The 15,834-nt window shown below is 45.0% G+C and overlaps 2 protein-coding genes and 1 long non-coding RNA gene across 3 annotated transcripts in view; 1 reads left to right on the top strand and 2 right to left on the bottom strand.

Moving 5' to 3' along the window:
- ppp2r5b (protein phosphatase 2, regulatory subunit B', beta) overlaps positions 1-7,275 on the bottom strand; it is a 36,853-nt gene extending 29,578 nt beyond the window's left edge. Inside the window, exon 1 of the mRNA XM_017428034.3 lies at positions 6,215-7,275. Coding sequence (XP_017283523.1) covers positions 6,215-6,407 — 193 coding nt within the window. The 5' untranslated portion in view covers positions 6,408-7,275. The remainder of the gene's footprint in view (positions 1-6,214) is intronic.
- On the top strand, positions 104-12,069 carry LOC119617166. Its single transcript, XR_005233348.1, has 2 exons — positions 104-2,536; positions 10,396-12,069. It is a non-coding gene; the product is annotated as an uncharacterized LOC119617166 (long non-coding RNA).
- Positions 12,070-12,141: 72 nt separating this feature from the next.
- Positions 12,142-15,834, bottom strand: part of batf2 (basic leucine zipper ATF-like transcription factor 2) — a 9,540-nt gene continuing 5,847 nt past the window's right edge. The window contains exon 3 of the mRNA XM_017428003.3: positions 12,142-15,395. Coding sequence (XP_017283492.1) covers positions 14,382-15,395 — 1,014 coding nt within the window. The 3' untranslated portion in view covers positions 12,142-14,381. The remainder of the gene's footprint in view (positions 15,396-15,834) is intronic.

Here is a 15,834-nt window from a genome sequence, read left to right as displayed (position 1 = left end):
TCCTCAGGGTTGAAGGGGTTAGGGTCTTTTGGCCCAGGGCTAGGGTTAGGGTCTCCTCAGGGTTTGAGGGGTTAGGGTCTTTTGGCCCAGGGCTAGGGTTAGGGTCTCCTCAGGGTTGAAGGGGTTAGGGCCTTTTGGCCCAGGGCTAGGGTTACGGTTTCCTCAGGGTTGAAGGGGTTAGGGCATTTTTCCCCAAAAATACCTGCACTTACACAACATAAACACACACTGCAGCTATTCTCGAATGAACTAATTGATAAACCATTTTTGTTGAAAGAAAACTTCTAATGTATTTATTGCCTGTTTGTTTCTCGTCCCACTTATTCAATAATATAGAAAACCTTGGCGTTTTAGTACCCTTATAGCATCTTGTTGCCCTGAGGCAACAAACCAAAATCTGGTTAGGGGGTGGGGGGGGGCACATTTTCTGATTGGTTTATTATAAGGACTCCCCAAAGCTCCTAAAATTAGGGTGAAATATGTTTTTCCTCATAAAATAAAAATTCATGCCATAGAGAGTTAACTTACCCCCAATTTCCATAAATTCCCATACGTCTCATGTAAAATTTCCATTTTGCAATGTTTCCACAACCCCACACCTTAACTTCCTGTGAAAATTTCCAGGAAGGGAAGGGAAATTCACCAAAAACGTTCCAACCCCTCATTAGCCTCGGCTGCGATGGACACCCTAACAGGTGCAACGCTAAGAAGAACGGCTAACATTTCTTATTTCAATCCGACGTAAGCATAAAATATGATTGTTTACGGAGAAATACTTTGGCCTAAAGCGTATAACCTTCCTGCGGGGCCAAAGGGGTTCCATGTTGTCTGAAGCGATACTCTTACACCTGAAGATTTCAGAAACACCAAAACGCCGTCAGAAAGCGGTAGAAACGGTGGAGAGGATCCTTCGGAGAGCCGCTCGGTCGGCCCTTTTAAAAGTCAAACCTAGATAGGAGCCCTGGAGCTCAGTGTGTTGAATCATTTACAAAACAACAATTAGGCCGGCTGCTGTTCTGCAGCTTTCATATTGGTGTCGGAGAATAATAAGCAAGCGCGTATAAATTTTTGATGAGCGGAAATCCAACACCGTGGCTGGGTGTAAGGAACAGCTGCGGTGGAGCCGGACTTCATATTTATATTTTCCTAAATCTTCTGCCGGATCTGATGTCATTTAAAACCGGCGCCTCTGGCGACGCAGAAATAGCCTTCGCGTGACCGTCTTGTGACTTCGAAATGCCGATACATGTTCGCCGAAGGCCTGATTCTTACTTTCAAAGAGAAGAGAAGGATTCTGTTCGCCAGCCCGACCCGCCCCACGCCACGGAACTTGTTTCGAAGGGCGAGGAAACTCGAACGTCCCGCTGGGCCCGGGATGAGCCGAGGTTTCCTCTGCCTGCAGCGACGGCGTTCAGGATCCCAAAACAGACGTTAAACTGTCCCGAGATCATATTTGGGCATAAACACGCAGGAGAAACAAACCGAGGCCTTTATGAATATTTCACTGCAGAAACTTTTTAATGATTTTTTTTTTTCCCGTTCTTGTACAGCTCAGAGGATGATTACGGACGTGCTGCGTAACACCCACAAAAAGGGTCGAACCCAATCCTCCAGACCGACGACGGTTATCCGCCGGCCGGAACGCATTTTTGTGCACGTCGCCATTCATCCTGCCCTGATCCCGTTTCTACGGCGTGCTGACGCTTTTAAAAGGCGCCAGCGGTGCTCCTGCAGTCGGATGAGGCCTTTCAGCCGTCAACTGGACACTCGCTCTGCGGGTTCAAATCTTTAAAAAGTCTTTCCGCTGCTGCCGGGTCAGCCCAGCGGGTAAGGAGGCGACTCTGATGCCTTTTAAAGGTGTAGTTCAGATCTTGCGATGTGGGGTTCTGTAGAAAGGTTAGTTGACACCGTGCTGGTTGCAGATAGCTCTTTGGACGACGTCAATTCGGAGGAATTCTGAACTGACAAACTAACAGGCGGACCTAGATTAGCCAAGACCGAAGTGGATTCCTGTCGTCTTAAAACGATTCCAATATCAAAAGTTTAAAAGAGGTTCTCATGAATATTTTATAACGTCTTACACCGCCGTCAGTTTGACATCACACGGTTCTACGGTTGCTTACAGAACTAACAGAGGCAGAGATTTAAGGTCGTTCGTTCGAAGAGCTATCTACTAAGTGATTTTTAAAGATCTGGACTTCAGTAAAAAAGGGAGCGGCGAGGTCGAGTATTCGAAAAAAATAAAAACTACTAATAGATTTGAAGACTGTTTGCTTAAAATGAACATCCCTTCGATCTACGACCGGCAAGATATCAACTGTTCACGATCTTTCCACAGAACCCCACTTAAAAAGATCGGAACTATCCCTTCAACATCCAACGTGGGCCTCACAAAAAGGCACTGGAACTGAAACGACGTCTTTCTCAAAGGTCAGAAGCAAGCGATCCGCCGATCCCCCAGATCAGGTTTGGGCGGGAAGACGACCTTTAGTCTGGAGAGGCGGCCGGCGACGGCACAACACCCGTGACCAGGAAGGTAAGCTGGCGTCTGCCGCCTCGGGTGGGTTGGGGGTTCTGGAGTACTGATCTCTGGTCAGACAGGGAGCCAAACTGAATATCTGTTGAGTTTATCTGGAGTCCTGACACGTCAAATGGACGTCCTTTAGGTCCTGAGTTGTCAGATCTTTAAAAGTTTCAATAAGGAGACGACTACAGGGGGTTAAATCTCCTTGGCTACTTTCCAGATCCACCAACTCCAAGCATCTTTACTTTACGCCATCGTAGAGGTTTGATTATATTTTTTATTTGCAAAGACAAGAGCTGAGGTAGCAGAATCCGTTTTCCCTGCGTCACCGTGAGGAGCCAGCAAAGCCCGTAAAGTTTGGTGCATTTGGCTTTTTCTTTACCACAGAGAGATGGAGCCTTGGCCCCCGGTGGAGGACGGAGCCTCCACCGCATCTGAAAACACGCTGAAACCCACCGGGCGGTTCCGTAACTGCGTGACACCGGACGTCTGACAGTTCTGAGCTCGGCGCGGCGTGGGTTTTCAACTTTTGTTTTAGTTTCGCATAAAACATTTAGGTTTTTAAAAGCTTTTTAGAGCTAAATCTCAACTCAGTGTCTAAATCAGGGGTTCTCAGATTTAATATTTAACAACCAAATATTAAATTTGCTCAAAACTAAACGGAACGAGCATTTGTTTGTCAACCTGAACTGTTTTAACTTTTGATATTAAGTCAAAACGAGAACAAACCTGTTTTTCCACGATGCTAAACGGTTAAATACACTGAAATTAAAGGCACCGAGAGGATTGAGGTAAAAGATGTAAGAAATTCAAATGTAAAACTTGTAGTGTAACAAGAGAACAAGAGATCTGTGATTCGTTGAGGCTCATGAAGACAACATCGTCTGCAGTTTATCGGCTGCAGCTCCAGTGAATCGGCGTCAGATCTCACGTCTTTACGCTGAACTCGAGGCGCCGATGACCTTCCACCTTCAGGCGGCAGAGATGTGAGCGGAGAGAGCGTGAGAACCGCCTACAGGTCTGCCTGCAGCCGGCCTCCATGCTGCCTGTCAGAGACTTCCTCTCTGCTCCTCCTGGGGCTGGAGGAGGAGGAGAAGGGCTGCAGCAGCCATGGAATAACTGGGCCTCGCTGTTTGCTGGCTGCTGAAGGTGCGGTACGTCGCTGCACCGCTGCCCCCTCCCTCAGGACAGGAAGGGAAAGAGATGAACTCAGATACATGAAGATGATGAGTTTTCATCGTTTTCTTTCTGACACAATCATCAAACAATCCAGTGGTCCGTTTCTCTGCTTTCAAACGTTAAAGACTTGTGGTCTGGACGGCCAAAGGTGGCGGTCCGGACAGCGAGAGGCGGCCGGCGCCGGTCCGGCAGGCATATTTCAGGTTCTCCTCTTCAGAGCGTTAGCTGCAGTCCAGACTCCGGAGCTAAACTGACCCCATCCTTCCAACCTTGTTGTCCTTCAGGAAGCTGAAGAACGACTCAGCTGTTGGAGTTTTGGGTCGATTTTCTCGATTAATCACAACAAACTGAACCTCCCCCCCCCATGCTATCTGTATTTCCTGTTTCCTGCCTTGTTGGCGTTCCTGCGTTTGTCACACATCGGAGTAAAACAAGCACCTTTTATGACTTTCTTTGGATTCGCGTCCGCTTCCAAACTCGTTTAATTTCCCCCTTAAAGCTGGAGGGGAGCGAGGACGGGGCTCGTCCCATCCCTGAGAGCCTTCAGGTCCTCCGTCCTCCATCTGCGGAGGACGCCTGAAAGGAGGCGCGACCTCACAAAGAGGCGCACGAGGCAGAGGACGGGAGACGAAACGGCGAGAGCGCGAGGACTCAGGAAGGAACAAAACTATTGATTCCTCCGACGTGTCCTCGCTGCGTAAAGACGCGGACCGGTCGGATAAAATCAGGAAACTCTCAGTCGGGAGCGTTGGGAAGCAGGAAGCGTGACGGAGGGAACGCCGCCGACCTGCTCAGTGCTTCCAGGTCAGTTCAGAAGCAGAAAAAATAAAGATTTTAGCTCAACATCTGCAACATCTGCAGAACTTAAAGTTGTTTCCGTGTTTGCTACGGTTTATTAGCCGGGCGGAGAGATCTTCGCTCAGCTCAGAGGTTCTGTTCAGAACCAGAACTTTCTGAACGACGCATCACCAGGAGCGGCTGAGTGAGCTGTTAGTTTACTGCTCATATCGTTTTATTTTCTATTTTAATTTTTTTTAAAAACAGAAAATGAACGGCAGACGTTTGTTTTTAAAGATGTAAACTTAGTCGGGTCATGTTAGGGTTAAAACACTTTGTTTTAAATTCCACTTTTATAGACTTAAATTGTTATTTTTTATGTTTTAATATCTGTAAACGGCTCATTTTTCCTGTTAGCTGCTGTTTGTTTTTTATTTATTTTTTGCTTTTAGCTGCAGTTTTGCTAATTTTAGCATTAAGATACGATTTAGCTTTTATTTTTTGCTATAGCTATGACATCACAAATCTTAGCTTTTAGTCAATGTTCTGCTAATTGTAGCTTTAGTTACTGTTTAGCTGGTTTTTCACTTTAGCCACTGTGTTTCTAGCTTTTGCTTTCAGCACCGTTTTGCTAACTTTAACTTTTAGCTGCGATGTTGAGATTGTTTTGCTTCATCACAAATCTTTAGTTTTCGTTTATGTGCTAACTTTAGCTACAGTTTAGCTGACTTTAGCTTCTGTTCTGCTTGTTTTCGGTCCCGTTTCTTACATGTTTAACCGACCAATAACAGGCGCTAAAACATCTGGAGGCCGAAAAAACACTTGTATTTGTCTCTGAAGAGGACAAAGACAAGACGGGACAGGACTATAGGACACCTACAGTCGTGGTCAGATGTTAGTGTGACGTCAGAGGTGCTTCCGAGGCGGAGCAATTAGACGACACACCCGCAGCATGATGCTGCCACCGCCGTGCCTGACAGATGGGACAGTGCTCTTGGCTTGGAAAGCCTGACCTTGGCGTCCCCGTGGACAGAGACGCTCGTCGTCCTGCGGCGGCGTCCAGGTCCTGAGGACGAGAGCTGCCAGGGAAATTGTTTCACCTGCTTCACCGCTAACAAGACAATAAAAAGGCCTTCAGCGCCGCCTGGTGTCCATCAGCCACGGCGGCCATCTTGAATCAAGTGCAGAGGTACACCCGGTGCTTACTTCAGGGGATATTTTGCTAACACAGGCTACCGTGGCGCCGAGAAATCCCTTCGATTGTAACGTTTGGTGTCCTAGCGACGTTCTGGAATTCTTTTTATTTATTTTCTTAAATAAATACGTCTGGAATGCCCGGCGGCGACGCCTCCAGACCGACAGATCCGCTCCGGCTTTGTTGCCAGGCGACAAATCGCCAAACTCGCGAATCACTTTTGACGCTTCTTTAGGCGGAGAGTTCGGGCTCGGACCGCCGCGCACGTGTTTTTTTGTTTAAATTGCAGAGGCTGCGCAACCGCGACACGTCCAGAGGAGCCGGGGCGCAGCTGTCGAGCACGGCGGTGGCAGTGTAGTGGTGCGGGCCAGCGGCACTCGCTCCGCCCTGGAAAGGATGGCTCAAATAGCGGATTAACAGAAAGAAATGACAACAATCGGGTGAGTTTAACTCGGACTGGGGGGGGGCTTGTCTTTCTTTGTGTGTGTTTGTGTGTTGTTGTGCGCGTGGGGGTGGGGGGAGGGTGGAGTTTGCCTCACCTTTGAGCAGGGGCAGCGGGGTCAGCTCCACCTGGGAGCTCTGGTAGCGGAACTGGGACGAGCTGTGGGACCTCCTCTGCCGCGCTCTGCGCATCGACCTCCGCGGGAAGCCGTCCACCTTCTCCGCGGAGGGCACCGAGAAGCTGGTGGTGGGCGAGGACGGGCTGGACGGAGGCAGCTTGGTCGTCTCCATGATGGAGGTGGAGATGGAGGCTGTTAGTCAGATGGCGTCGGGCCCGCGAGGCGCGAGGCGTGCGTAAAAGGAGGCGCGGACGGGTTTCTCCGGTTCAGGCTCCGAGCTGCGGCTCTCTTGGTTTTCTGACGTGAGAGGATAAAAATGGCAGCAGCAGCAGCATCCCTGAAATCCTGTTTGCTTTTTTTTATCGCTTGTGTTTCATCCCCGGTGATGCTCGCACACCTCAGGATGCTTCAAGTCATCGGCCTAAATCTGGACATTTCCTCCTTTAGCTCCAAAAAAATAAAAATACAAAAAAAATAAATAAATATACGAGTTTATTGTTTAAAATCCCGTTTGAGCCGAATCAGAGTCCGGTCCCGGCTGATGATATCATGAAACGATCAATCTGGGCCCACCTTGGCTGCCGCATCACTGTAGTCCCTCTGGGTTGTTTTATTTATTTTTTTTATATATTTTTTAAAATTTTATTTTAATTCCTCTGTCGCGTTAAGATCTCCGTCTGTCAGATTGTAACCGCCTGTCCCGTCTCCTCCGCCTCCTCCGGCCGTTTCAGGGCGGAGAGGCGAGCCGACATGTGCAGGTCCTCCTCCGCCAGCCAGCGGAGCCGATTCACCTCCGCCGCCGGAGCCGAGCCCTCCGCCCGCTCCGCGCTCCGCGCCTCGAGACGAGCGAAGAAGAAGAAGAAAGAGGGAAAAAAAATAGCCGTTAAAAGAGGAGCGGAAGTTACAAAAATAAATTAATTAATTAAAAATAAAGACCCGAGAGTTAAAACGACGGCTGGACGATTGGACCCCCCCACCGGTTCGGCTCCGGTCCTCCTCCTCCTCCTTCGGTTCCCGTTATCCGCTCGGTCTCGCGCTCGGTGAGCTGCGTCAAAGCGCGCGCAGCCGCTCGGGAGGACAGGAAGTGAGGCGCTCCGCCCTTCAAAATAAAGCGAGACGGCACCAAATAAACCCCGAACTATCGCTTTAAGTTTTTTGTTTTAATTTAAATTCACCTTCAGCGTCAGTCTGACATCCTGCTGAGCTAAACGTATTATGAAATAGTAAAATTATAATAAGTATTATTATAAAATATTTTATTTATAAGCGCCTTTCAAAACTCTGAAGGTCGCGTTACATCGACAGCATAAAATATGACGTTTTAAGAACAAAAGTTAAGTTTTAAGAGTTTAAGTGTTCAATAATTAAACTAACTGGATTCCTTGAAAACGTAGAAGAACCACGAGGTCACAGTGTGGTTCATAAATGGTTTGATCCAGATCAGAATCTGGATCAGAACCAGAATTTGACCCCAACACTTCCTGAACATTTCCTCCAAATCTGTTTTTCAGTTTTTACCTGATCTTTGCTGACAGACAAACAAACCAACGGACACAACCGTAAACAAAAAGGGTCACATGTAGGAGCAGAGATGAGGTTTTGACAAAGGGGTCACCTGTGACCTTTGACCCCATGGACCTTGAAATCAACAGTTTTCAGTTTTCAGAACAAAAACAACCAAATAATTTAAGAAAAAAACGTATCTGCAAATCTCTACTAAACATCAGAGAAACACCTTAGAGCGTTTGCGTATTCCTGGTGATTAATTTGTACTTTTAATCTAATTTTGCTTTGCTTTGTTATATTTTTGATTAATTGCTTGCATCTCATTTTACTTAATAATACATGAAATTTGCGTGTAAACAAATAAAAGTCAAACAGCACTCAGTATCTGCATGGAACTGCAAGTTTTGTTTGCCTCGGAGCGAATTCCACTTTAATTAGGTGCTTTTATTTTGACGGTGGCGGCCGGAAGCTGCCCCGCGTCGCTCTTCTTCGCTTGATTTCGGCTCCTCGGCGCTGAAGGTGGTGCAAGGAGAGGGAGGAAGGCTCCTCACTGCGGATGACGCTATGGCACAGATTTATTTATTTATTTGCGCCGTTTTCTTTTGAAAATCCACTCAGCGGATGCGTCATTTTCGCTCCCGTCCGCAGAAGCTCCGGCTGCGGCGGGTTTTTATCTCCTGCTGAGATGTTTCCCGCTGACCTCCAGAAGCTCTTCATCGGTGTTTGTGTTTGTCTCCCCCTTCCTCCTCCTCCTCCTCCTCCCTACATTACCCCAGTTTTCCCAGTAACCCATCACCCATAATCCCATTGTTCCTCTCAGTGCGCAATCAGGAGCGCAATTATCCCCTCTTCATCCTCCTCCCGCCCGGTCAGGTGGCTCCTCTTCATCACGGACAGACTCCAGCCTTAAAAAAGGCCAACATCAGCCGCAGTGTCAAAAATAAACAAACAAATAAATAAATAAACAAACAAGAGTCCAGATTCAGTTTGAACTCGAAACATTCAGTCGACTTCAACTTTTTTATTTGTCCTGATGAGAAGTTCATCCATCATCCATCCATTCATCCGTCCATCCATCCATCCATCCATCCATCCATCCATCCACCCGTCCATCCACCTGTCCATCCATCCATCCATTCATCTATCCACCTGTCCATCCATCCATTAATCCATCCATCCATCCATCCATCCATCCAACCATCTGTACATCCATCTGTCTGTCCATCCATCCATTTTCTTCACCCACGTCTCTATTCCAGGGTTGGATTCCGGCACAGATGTGTCCTCCTTCTTCAGTCCCTATCAATATGAAGACCAAGGCATTTAATGGGATCACTGGGTGTGGTCACGGGGCCTCTGGTCATCAACAGATCTGGGATCCGACAACATCTCTCTCATGTCCCTCTGGTGTTCATGTGCAGGTTGTGGTTGTCTCACCAGTCCACAAACGTGTCCACGCCAGCTCTGAGGGTAGAACCGTTACAGGTTCTGGTGAGCAGGCTGAGAACTCGCCGATGTGGCTCTGAGCTAACACAAATGTTTGTGTACAAACCAAACAATAACGGTGAGCTGACACACCACCAGAGGGCGCCGGTACCACTGAGCACCGTGTCTGAACTAGAAGGGACAGATTGGTTTGGTTTAAATAAGCTGTTAATCTTTGCATTAGAGTGAAACAGATTTCTGCAAGGTTTTATTGGGAACTTTTTTCAATAAACCCATGAGGGAACTTTTAAAGGAAATTTCCCCAGAAGGTTTTTCCTAAAGTTCTGTAAAAACAATCATTGGAAGGGAAACTTCTTAAAGTTTTGTTTTTTCTTCTATCAGACGTTAGAGGGCCTTCAGGCAACGTTTTAGAAACAAAAAGAGAATCACAGTTGAAACCAGATATTTGCATACAAGTTAAATCAGACGAAACCTTTCCTGTTCTGGGTCAGCTCGGATTCCCAAAATGGTTTCTGTTTGATAAACGCCTGAATAACGGCACGGAGAGAGAGAAGGTTTTAGAGTTTTTATTACTTCCTTCGGGGTTAGAATTTTCTGTACGTTTTCTTGGTATTTGGCAGCGATGCCTTCTATACTTTTCTCTGTCTCTCTCTCTTGAGGACTTCAGGAGGGTCAAACTGTCCAACTTGGGTCAAACGTTTCAGGTTTTCCTCCCACAGCTTCTACTGATTTTCTGGAATTTCGTCCCGTTCTTCCGGACAGGACTGGTGTATCCGAGTCCTGCAGCTCTGCCTACAGATGTTCTCTGGGACTGAGATCAGGGCTTTGTGATGATCGCTCCAAAAACACAGAATTTATCGTCATTAATCCGATTTATAACCGACCGTCTGCTGAGGATCGTTGTCCGTTTGGAACCCATTCACCCCTAAGCTTCAACTTCCTGTCTGATGTCATCAGATGTTGCTTCAACGTTTCTACATATTATTTCCTCATGATCTGCTCTAAAGCACTGGTCCCTCCTGCAGCAACACACCCCCACAGCATGATGCTGCCACCGCCGTGCTTCACAGTTTACCTCCAACTGTTGTTACAGTCAAACAGTTCAGATGTAGTTTCGTCAGACCACAGGACACGTCTCCGTAAAGTAACGTCTTTGTCCTTTTGTGCGTTTAGAAACCATAATCTGTCTTTTTTTATGTTACTTTCAGCTCCTGTTGGTCCAGGACTCTGAGGACCACAGAAACCGTCTCCTTCCTGAGCGTCACGATGGCAGGACGTCCCCGTGACGTTTGGATTTCCTGTTTGAACAGATGACCCTTCAGGAATTATACGAAAGGATCAACCAGAGCTGAGGAGGTCGGCGGTTCTCTTCCTGATATCTTGTTCAGTTTTCCACCTGATGTCACACAAAGCAGCGGCATGTTCGAGGTGTGCCTCCAGGTGTACCTCAAATGTTGTCAGCTAACCAATCAAAAGCGTCCAAAGCCATGACATCATCATCTGGGCTTACCAGAATTGTTTAAAGACAGACCTGTAACTTTGAAGTAATGACAAAATTTTCTGTTTCATTATTTAGGCGTGCCTTCACACCACAGCGTGTAAATGTTCATTTACACATTTTACACACTCCACGTGGTCAAAGTTTCAGTTTCTAGCAGTAAAAAAATAAATAAAAATCACACATTTCCAAAAAATACAAACTTCCCGGTGCTGGACGTGCCTCCAAGAATTTCCTGTAAAAATCTTCCTGAATTATATTTTATTGATTTTGAAAACTTAAAGAAAACACAAAGGAATTAGGCTACTCCTTAAAAAAATAAACAGACTTTAAACTGAACACAGACATGTATATTTTTGTGAAAATGTTTTATTTTGCAATATTTATAAAGCCTTTTTCTACCATTTCTCTAGCAACCAGTGTCACAACATAAATATAAATAGTCAAAACAAACAAACGCACCAAAAAAAACCTCACACTGAATCATGAGCTCATATATATATATATATATATATATATATATATATATATAAAGCATTTCCATACACCCATATTAGACATTTTCTGTTAAGATTATGCAGTAAGAATTTAAATGAATCTTCAGGGAATCCAAATTTGTCGTCTCGATACAGACGTGGTGAAAAATAACCCATTAAATTTTAGATTTTCAGCCTCTTCTCAAACACAAAACAAAACAGTGGAAAGAAATAAAAAATTAGAGACAAGTAAGAAGATTAATTATTATAAATGTATTCTTTAAATTAAGGTTTAGACTGTCAAAACAGAGTGTCAGCCTTAACTAAATATAACTAGAGCCACATTTCATTTATGTTTGATTAAAGTTTTACATCAATATTACAAATTCATCCTAAAATTTCTTATTCCTTGTATTTATATTTGGCTGTTTTTGGTATTTTTATTCTTATTTCTACTGAATAAAATTACCATAATCCAACAGAAGTTTGGTATATTCAGACTTTAGTGCCTCCAAAAACTACAAATCGTACGAAAATGGGTACAATAACCACAAACTTTGACCGTTTGAAAATTACAGAGCGATCTATGCTTCGTGATCTGACAAAAACAGTGATAATGGCGTTTTTTTTTTCCTGGGTTTACGTTCCGCGTTCATTATTACGCGTTATTGCGTCAAGTCGAGAGTCCGCCACATTTACAGCTTTCAGCACAAAATTAAGAGAAAGAACTGAAACGCCATGCTTCGTTCCTGAGGTCAGACCCAAGGGGGGGAGTTTAATTCATCGTGAGCATCGCCCAGAACTCGGTGTTGTCGTCTCTGATGGAGCGAAATGTTAGATTTAGAATCAGATTCTGCAACGCGGCAATAAATATCTGTAGCAGCAGAACACCAAGGCCCGTTGGAGGTCTTTGGTTGAAAAAAATAAATAAAATCTAGTCAGCAGCCATGACCCTCTTTGGGGCTTGAGCTGGCATCGTCTTTTTTTTTTCCTGCTAAAGACATTTCCATGAAGCTGCAAGGAAGTGAGAACTCCACCAAAACGTCTAAAAAAGGGTTCTGCTTGTTGAGGCAGTCTCATGCGAACCCTACTCGACATTTTATTTTGAAAAGGGCTGACGCGCGAGGCTGGTTTCTTATAACTTTTTAAAATAGTGAAAGCGTTTTGCTCGCGTTGCAGAGGCTGGATTGTTCGGCCGAGTTCGTGGGCTGGTTGTCTGACGAAAGTGGGAGATTTCAGCAACGCTTTGTGAAACCTCAGCGTACCGTCGAGGTGTAGTCTGTGGAACCGTGGAAGGGAAACTCCGGTTTTACACGTTTGGGTAAAGCGTAGCCCTTTAAAGCGTTTGTAAATCTTTTGTAAACCTTGGGGAGCAACACCATATTTGTTAAACAGCTCATATAATGTGACCATGAAGTCTTCGGGGTTTTATTTTCACTTGACTTCAGTTTGTCTTTGCGACGCAAATAAAGACTAAAACTCGAAAAATATTTGCAATTTGTATTTTAGGAAAAAGCATAGTGAGTAGAAATTGGTTTTTTTTTTAAAGGCGTTTTTATTGTCTTTTGTGGCTTTAGTTTTACTTTTTCTGCCTCTTTTGACTTTAATAAAATGAAACTCTAAAGCGCTAAAAATTAGCAATATTAGTTTGAATCATGTAGTTTCATAATGTCTGGTTTTCTGTAAATGAATGCAATATTGATATTCAGTGTTACACAACGGTCTTAGTCATCCCTTGTTTCTTTATATTTTGCTTTGAAGGAGCCAAACATGTTTGTAATCATTAAAGAGGGTTTCATGTATGTGTCAACAAATAAAAAACTTAGTAAACAACCAATTTTAATTGCAATCTTTCACCAAAAATCAGCAAAGTACTACTTAGCGAGTTACTTATTAAAGTTACTAGCTAGTGGGTCGCTAGCTAGTAACTTTGATACTAGCAAACTGTCAAAAAGACACAAGCTGATCCCATATATATTTAGTGTAATTAATGAAAAATAGATATAGCTAATAATTTTAATGCTAATACGTCACTAGCTAGTAATTTTGATATTAGCTAGTGTTCACTAGCTAGTGCTTGCTAGCTAGTGTCAAAGCGAATATCTAAGTTAGCTAGCTTTTTGTACTAGCTTTATTCTGTCCAATGAATTAATGAGGTTTAAAAAGGCTCCTTTACTCTCTGGATGAACCAGTTGTGTCAACACAGAAAACCAAGTTTTAATTTAGCCACTTGCTAATGTCAAAGCTACTAGCTAGTGGCTTGCTAGCTAGTAACTTTGATGCTAGCAAACTGTCAAAACGACACAAGTTGATCCCATATATATTTAGCGTAATTAATGAAAAATAGTTATAGCTAGTAAGTCATTAGCTAGTAACTTTGATATTAGCTAGTGTTCACTAGCTAGCGCTTGCTAGCTAGTATCAAAGCTAATACCAAAGTTAGCTAGCTTTTGGTACTAGCTGTACTCAGACCGATAAAAAGGCTCCTTAACTCACTGGATAAAGAAGTGGTGTCAACACATGTCAGAAAATTTAGTAAAGGACCAACTTTTAATTTAATATTTTGCTAGAAATTTGCTAAGTACCAGTTTGCTAGCAAGTCACTTGCAAAGTTACTAGCTAGTAACTTTGATACCTCAAAGACAAGTTGCTCCCATATGTTTAGTTGAATTAATGAAATATTCAAAATTAGTTTGGCAGACATAAAATATGATTATTAAAGAACTATTAGCTGAAAACTTGGCATATTGTAGACATATCAGCTGGAGGTTGATGCATCTCACAGGTTCAGTGTCAGGTCTTCGGTGGACATTTTCCTAATAAAGACGACTTTTCAGATACTTTTTATCTGCTGTATAGTTTTTTTCAGACCTGACACTTCTTCCTTTTTTCCCCCCATTTGTAACTTTATTGTTTATTTAAGCTCACTCTGAACAATGTGGGTATAAGGACTACACAGAAATTGGATGAATAAGCATCCAAAGTCCAAAAGAAAATTTTGAAAGATCAAGATCACTTAAAAAGATTACAACTTATTGAAACCAAAGTAAGAAGAAATTAGAGGTGGTCAAAATCTTTCTACGGCACTATGCATTGTGGAAAACTTAAACTAAAGTTTGTTTGAACATGGATTAAATTTATATTACTGGTCTCTTTGATTTGCTGCTACTAAAAACTAAAGTCAGACGACTCGCAGTCCATAAATACCTTTTCTCTGGTGCTACTGGTAGCTAACCCCACTCAGGATCCAGTCGTTAATTTCCAGAAGCTCAGAAAGAGAGTAGTCTTTGGAAGGATCTGGCAAAGGTGGGAGCGACTGAGTCGGTTGGGATGCAACCCCGTTAAATGCGCTGGAGGTAGTTTGAGGGACAACCAGAGGACTGGGGACAGTGAGCAGGGACAGCAGGGACTCGGGGCTGGATGAGACATGCTGCTGGTAAGGAGGAGCTGGATGAGAAGGGACCAAACCAGCCTGGGTTGAAACCGAGAGAGTCTGAGGACCGGGATATTGAGGAGGAGGTGGCTGTAAAGGCGAACGAGCACCGTTCAAGTTCCCTCTAAACTGACAGGGATAAAGCTGGGGCACGTCCATGGAACCGCCTCGCTTTATGGCGGCGGTGGCGTTCTCTGCTCCGGAATGTGTTTTAGATGAAGCTGCGAGAGGAGCATCTAGCTTCATTAAAAACTGATCCCCGGCAAAGCAGGAACTTTCTGATCCCGGGGAATTTCTATGGATTGTACCGGATTGGAGCCGAGTTGCGGAGGAGGAGGAGGAGGGAACGGGGTTTGAAACAAGGCCGGGACAGACGGGCGTGGCGCCGGCGAACGGGATCCGAGGTGGTTTGCAAAACAAAGAGTGAGGAGCTGGTTGTGTTGAGAAAGAGACTGAATAAGGTACAGTCAGCGGACTGGATGAAGACGAGGAGGAGGAGACGGCTGGTGTTGGCCTCGGTGGAGCAGAAGCTGAAGATGTAAGATGAGTTTGTTTCGCGCAGCTGAAGGTTTGAAACCCCGCCGCAGGGTTCAAGGAAGCAGGAAGGGGCGACGAAGAGCACTTTGAGGCCCGAGGAGGGCTGGAGCTGACTTCAGGGCCGGCTGAGGATGAGCTGGAGTCTCTGAGGCGGCAGTAAGGTTTGTGGCGCTCCAGGGAGGTCTCGTAGAAGTGGAGGTCTTTCCTCAGGGCGGCAATCTCCTTATGTAGAGCTGAGTTCGACTGTTCGAGGCTCTGGAGCTCCTGAGGAGGAACAAAACAAGAAAATAAAGACTCTGGAAAAGCATAGGAGGAGGAGGAGGGGAAAGGTTCACGTCAAGTGAGTCCGGCGCATCTTCTTTATACCTGAGAGAGGCCCCTTATGGGCCGTAAACCAAAGAATGAACAATATCACATAATAACACACCCACATATAATCACGCCGAGCCTCACGGGGGCTGTGATGAAACAACACGGGCAGGAGATGAGACTCTGCACCGAAAACCGCGAGAGTCACGGAGAGGACGGTGCGTCGCCGAAACCAAAGATCCCAAAGGAGAACTGAAACAAACGCCAGTCTTCATAGAAAGCACAGAGGGAGCGGGAGCTCGAACAAAGGCGGCGAGCCTCTGCTGATCGGTGCACAAATCAGGATTTTAATTAGAAAAGCTGTTAATATACATAATTAAGGGGGGGGGGGGGG

Source organism: Kryptolebias marmoratus, linkage group LG7, assembly GCF_001649575.2.
Source record: "Kryptolebias marmoratus isolate JLee-2015 linkage group LG7, ASM164957v2, whole genome shotgun sequence".
NCBI lineage: Eukaryota > Metazoa > Chordata > Actinopteri > Cyprinodontiformes > Rivulidae > Kryptolebias > Kryptolebias marmoratus.
This window is presented reverse-complemented; position numbering and strand designations above follow the sequence as displayed.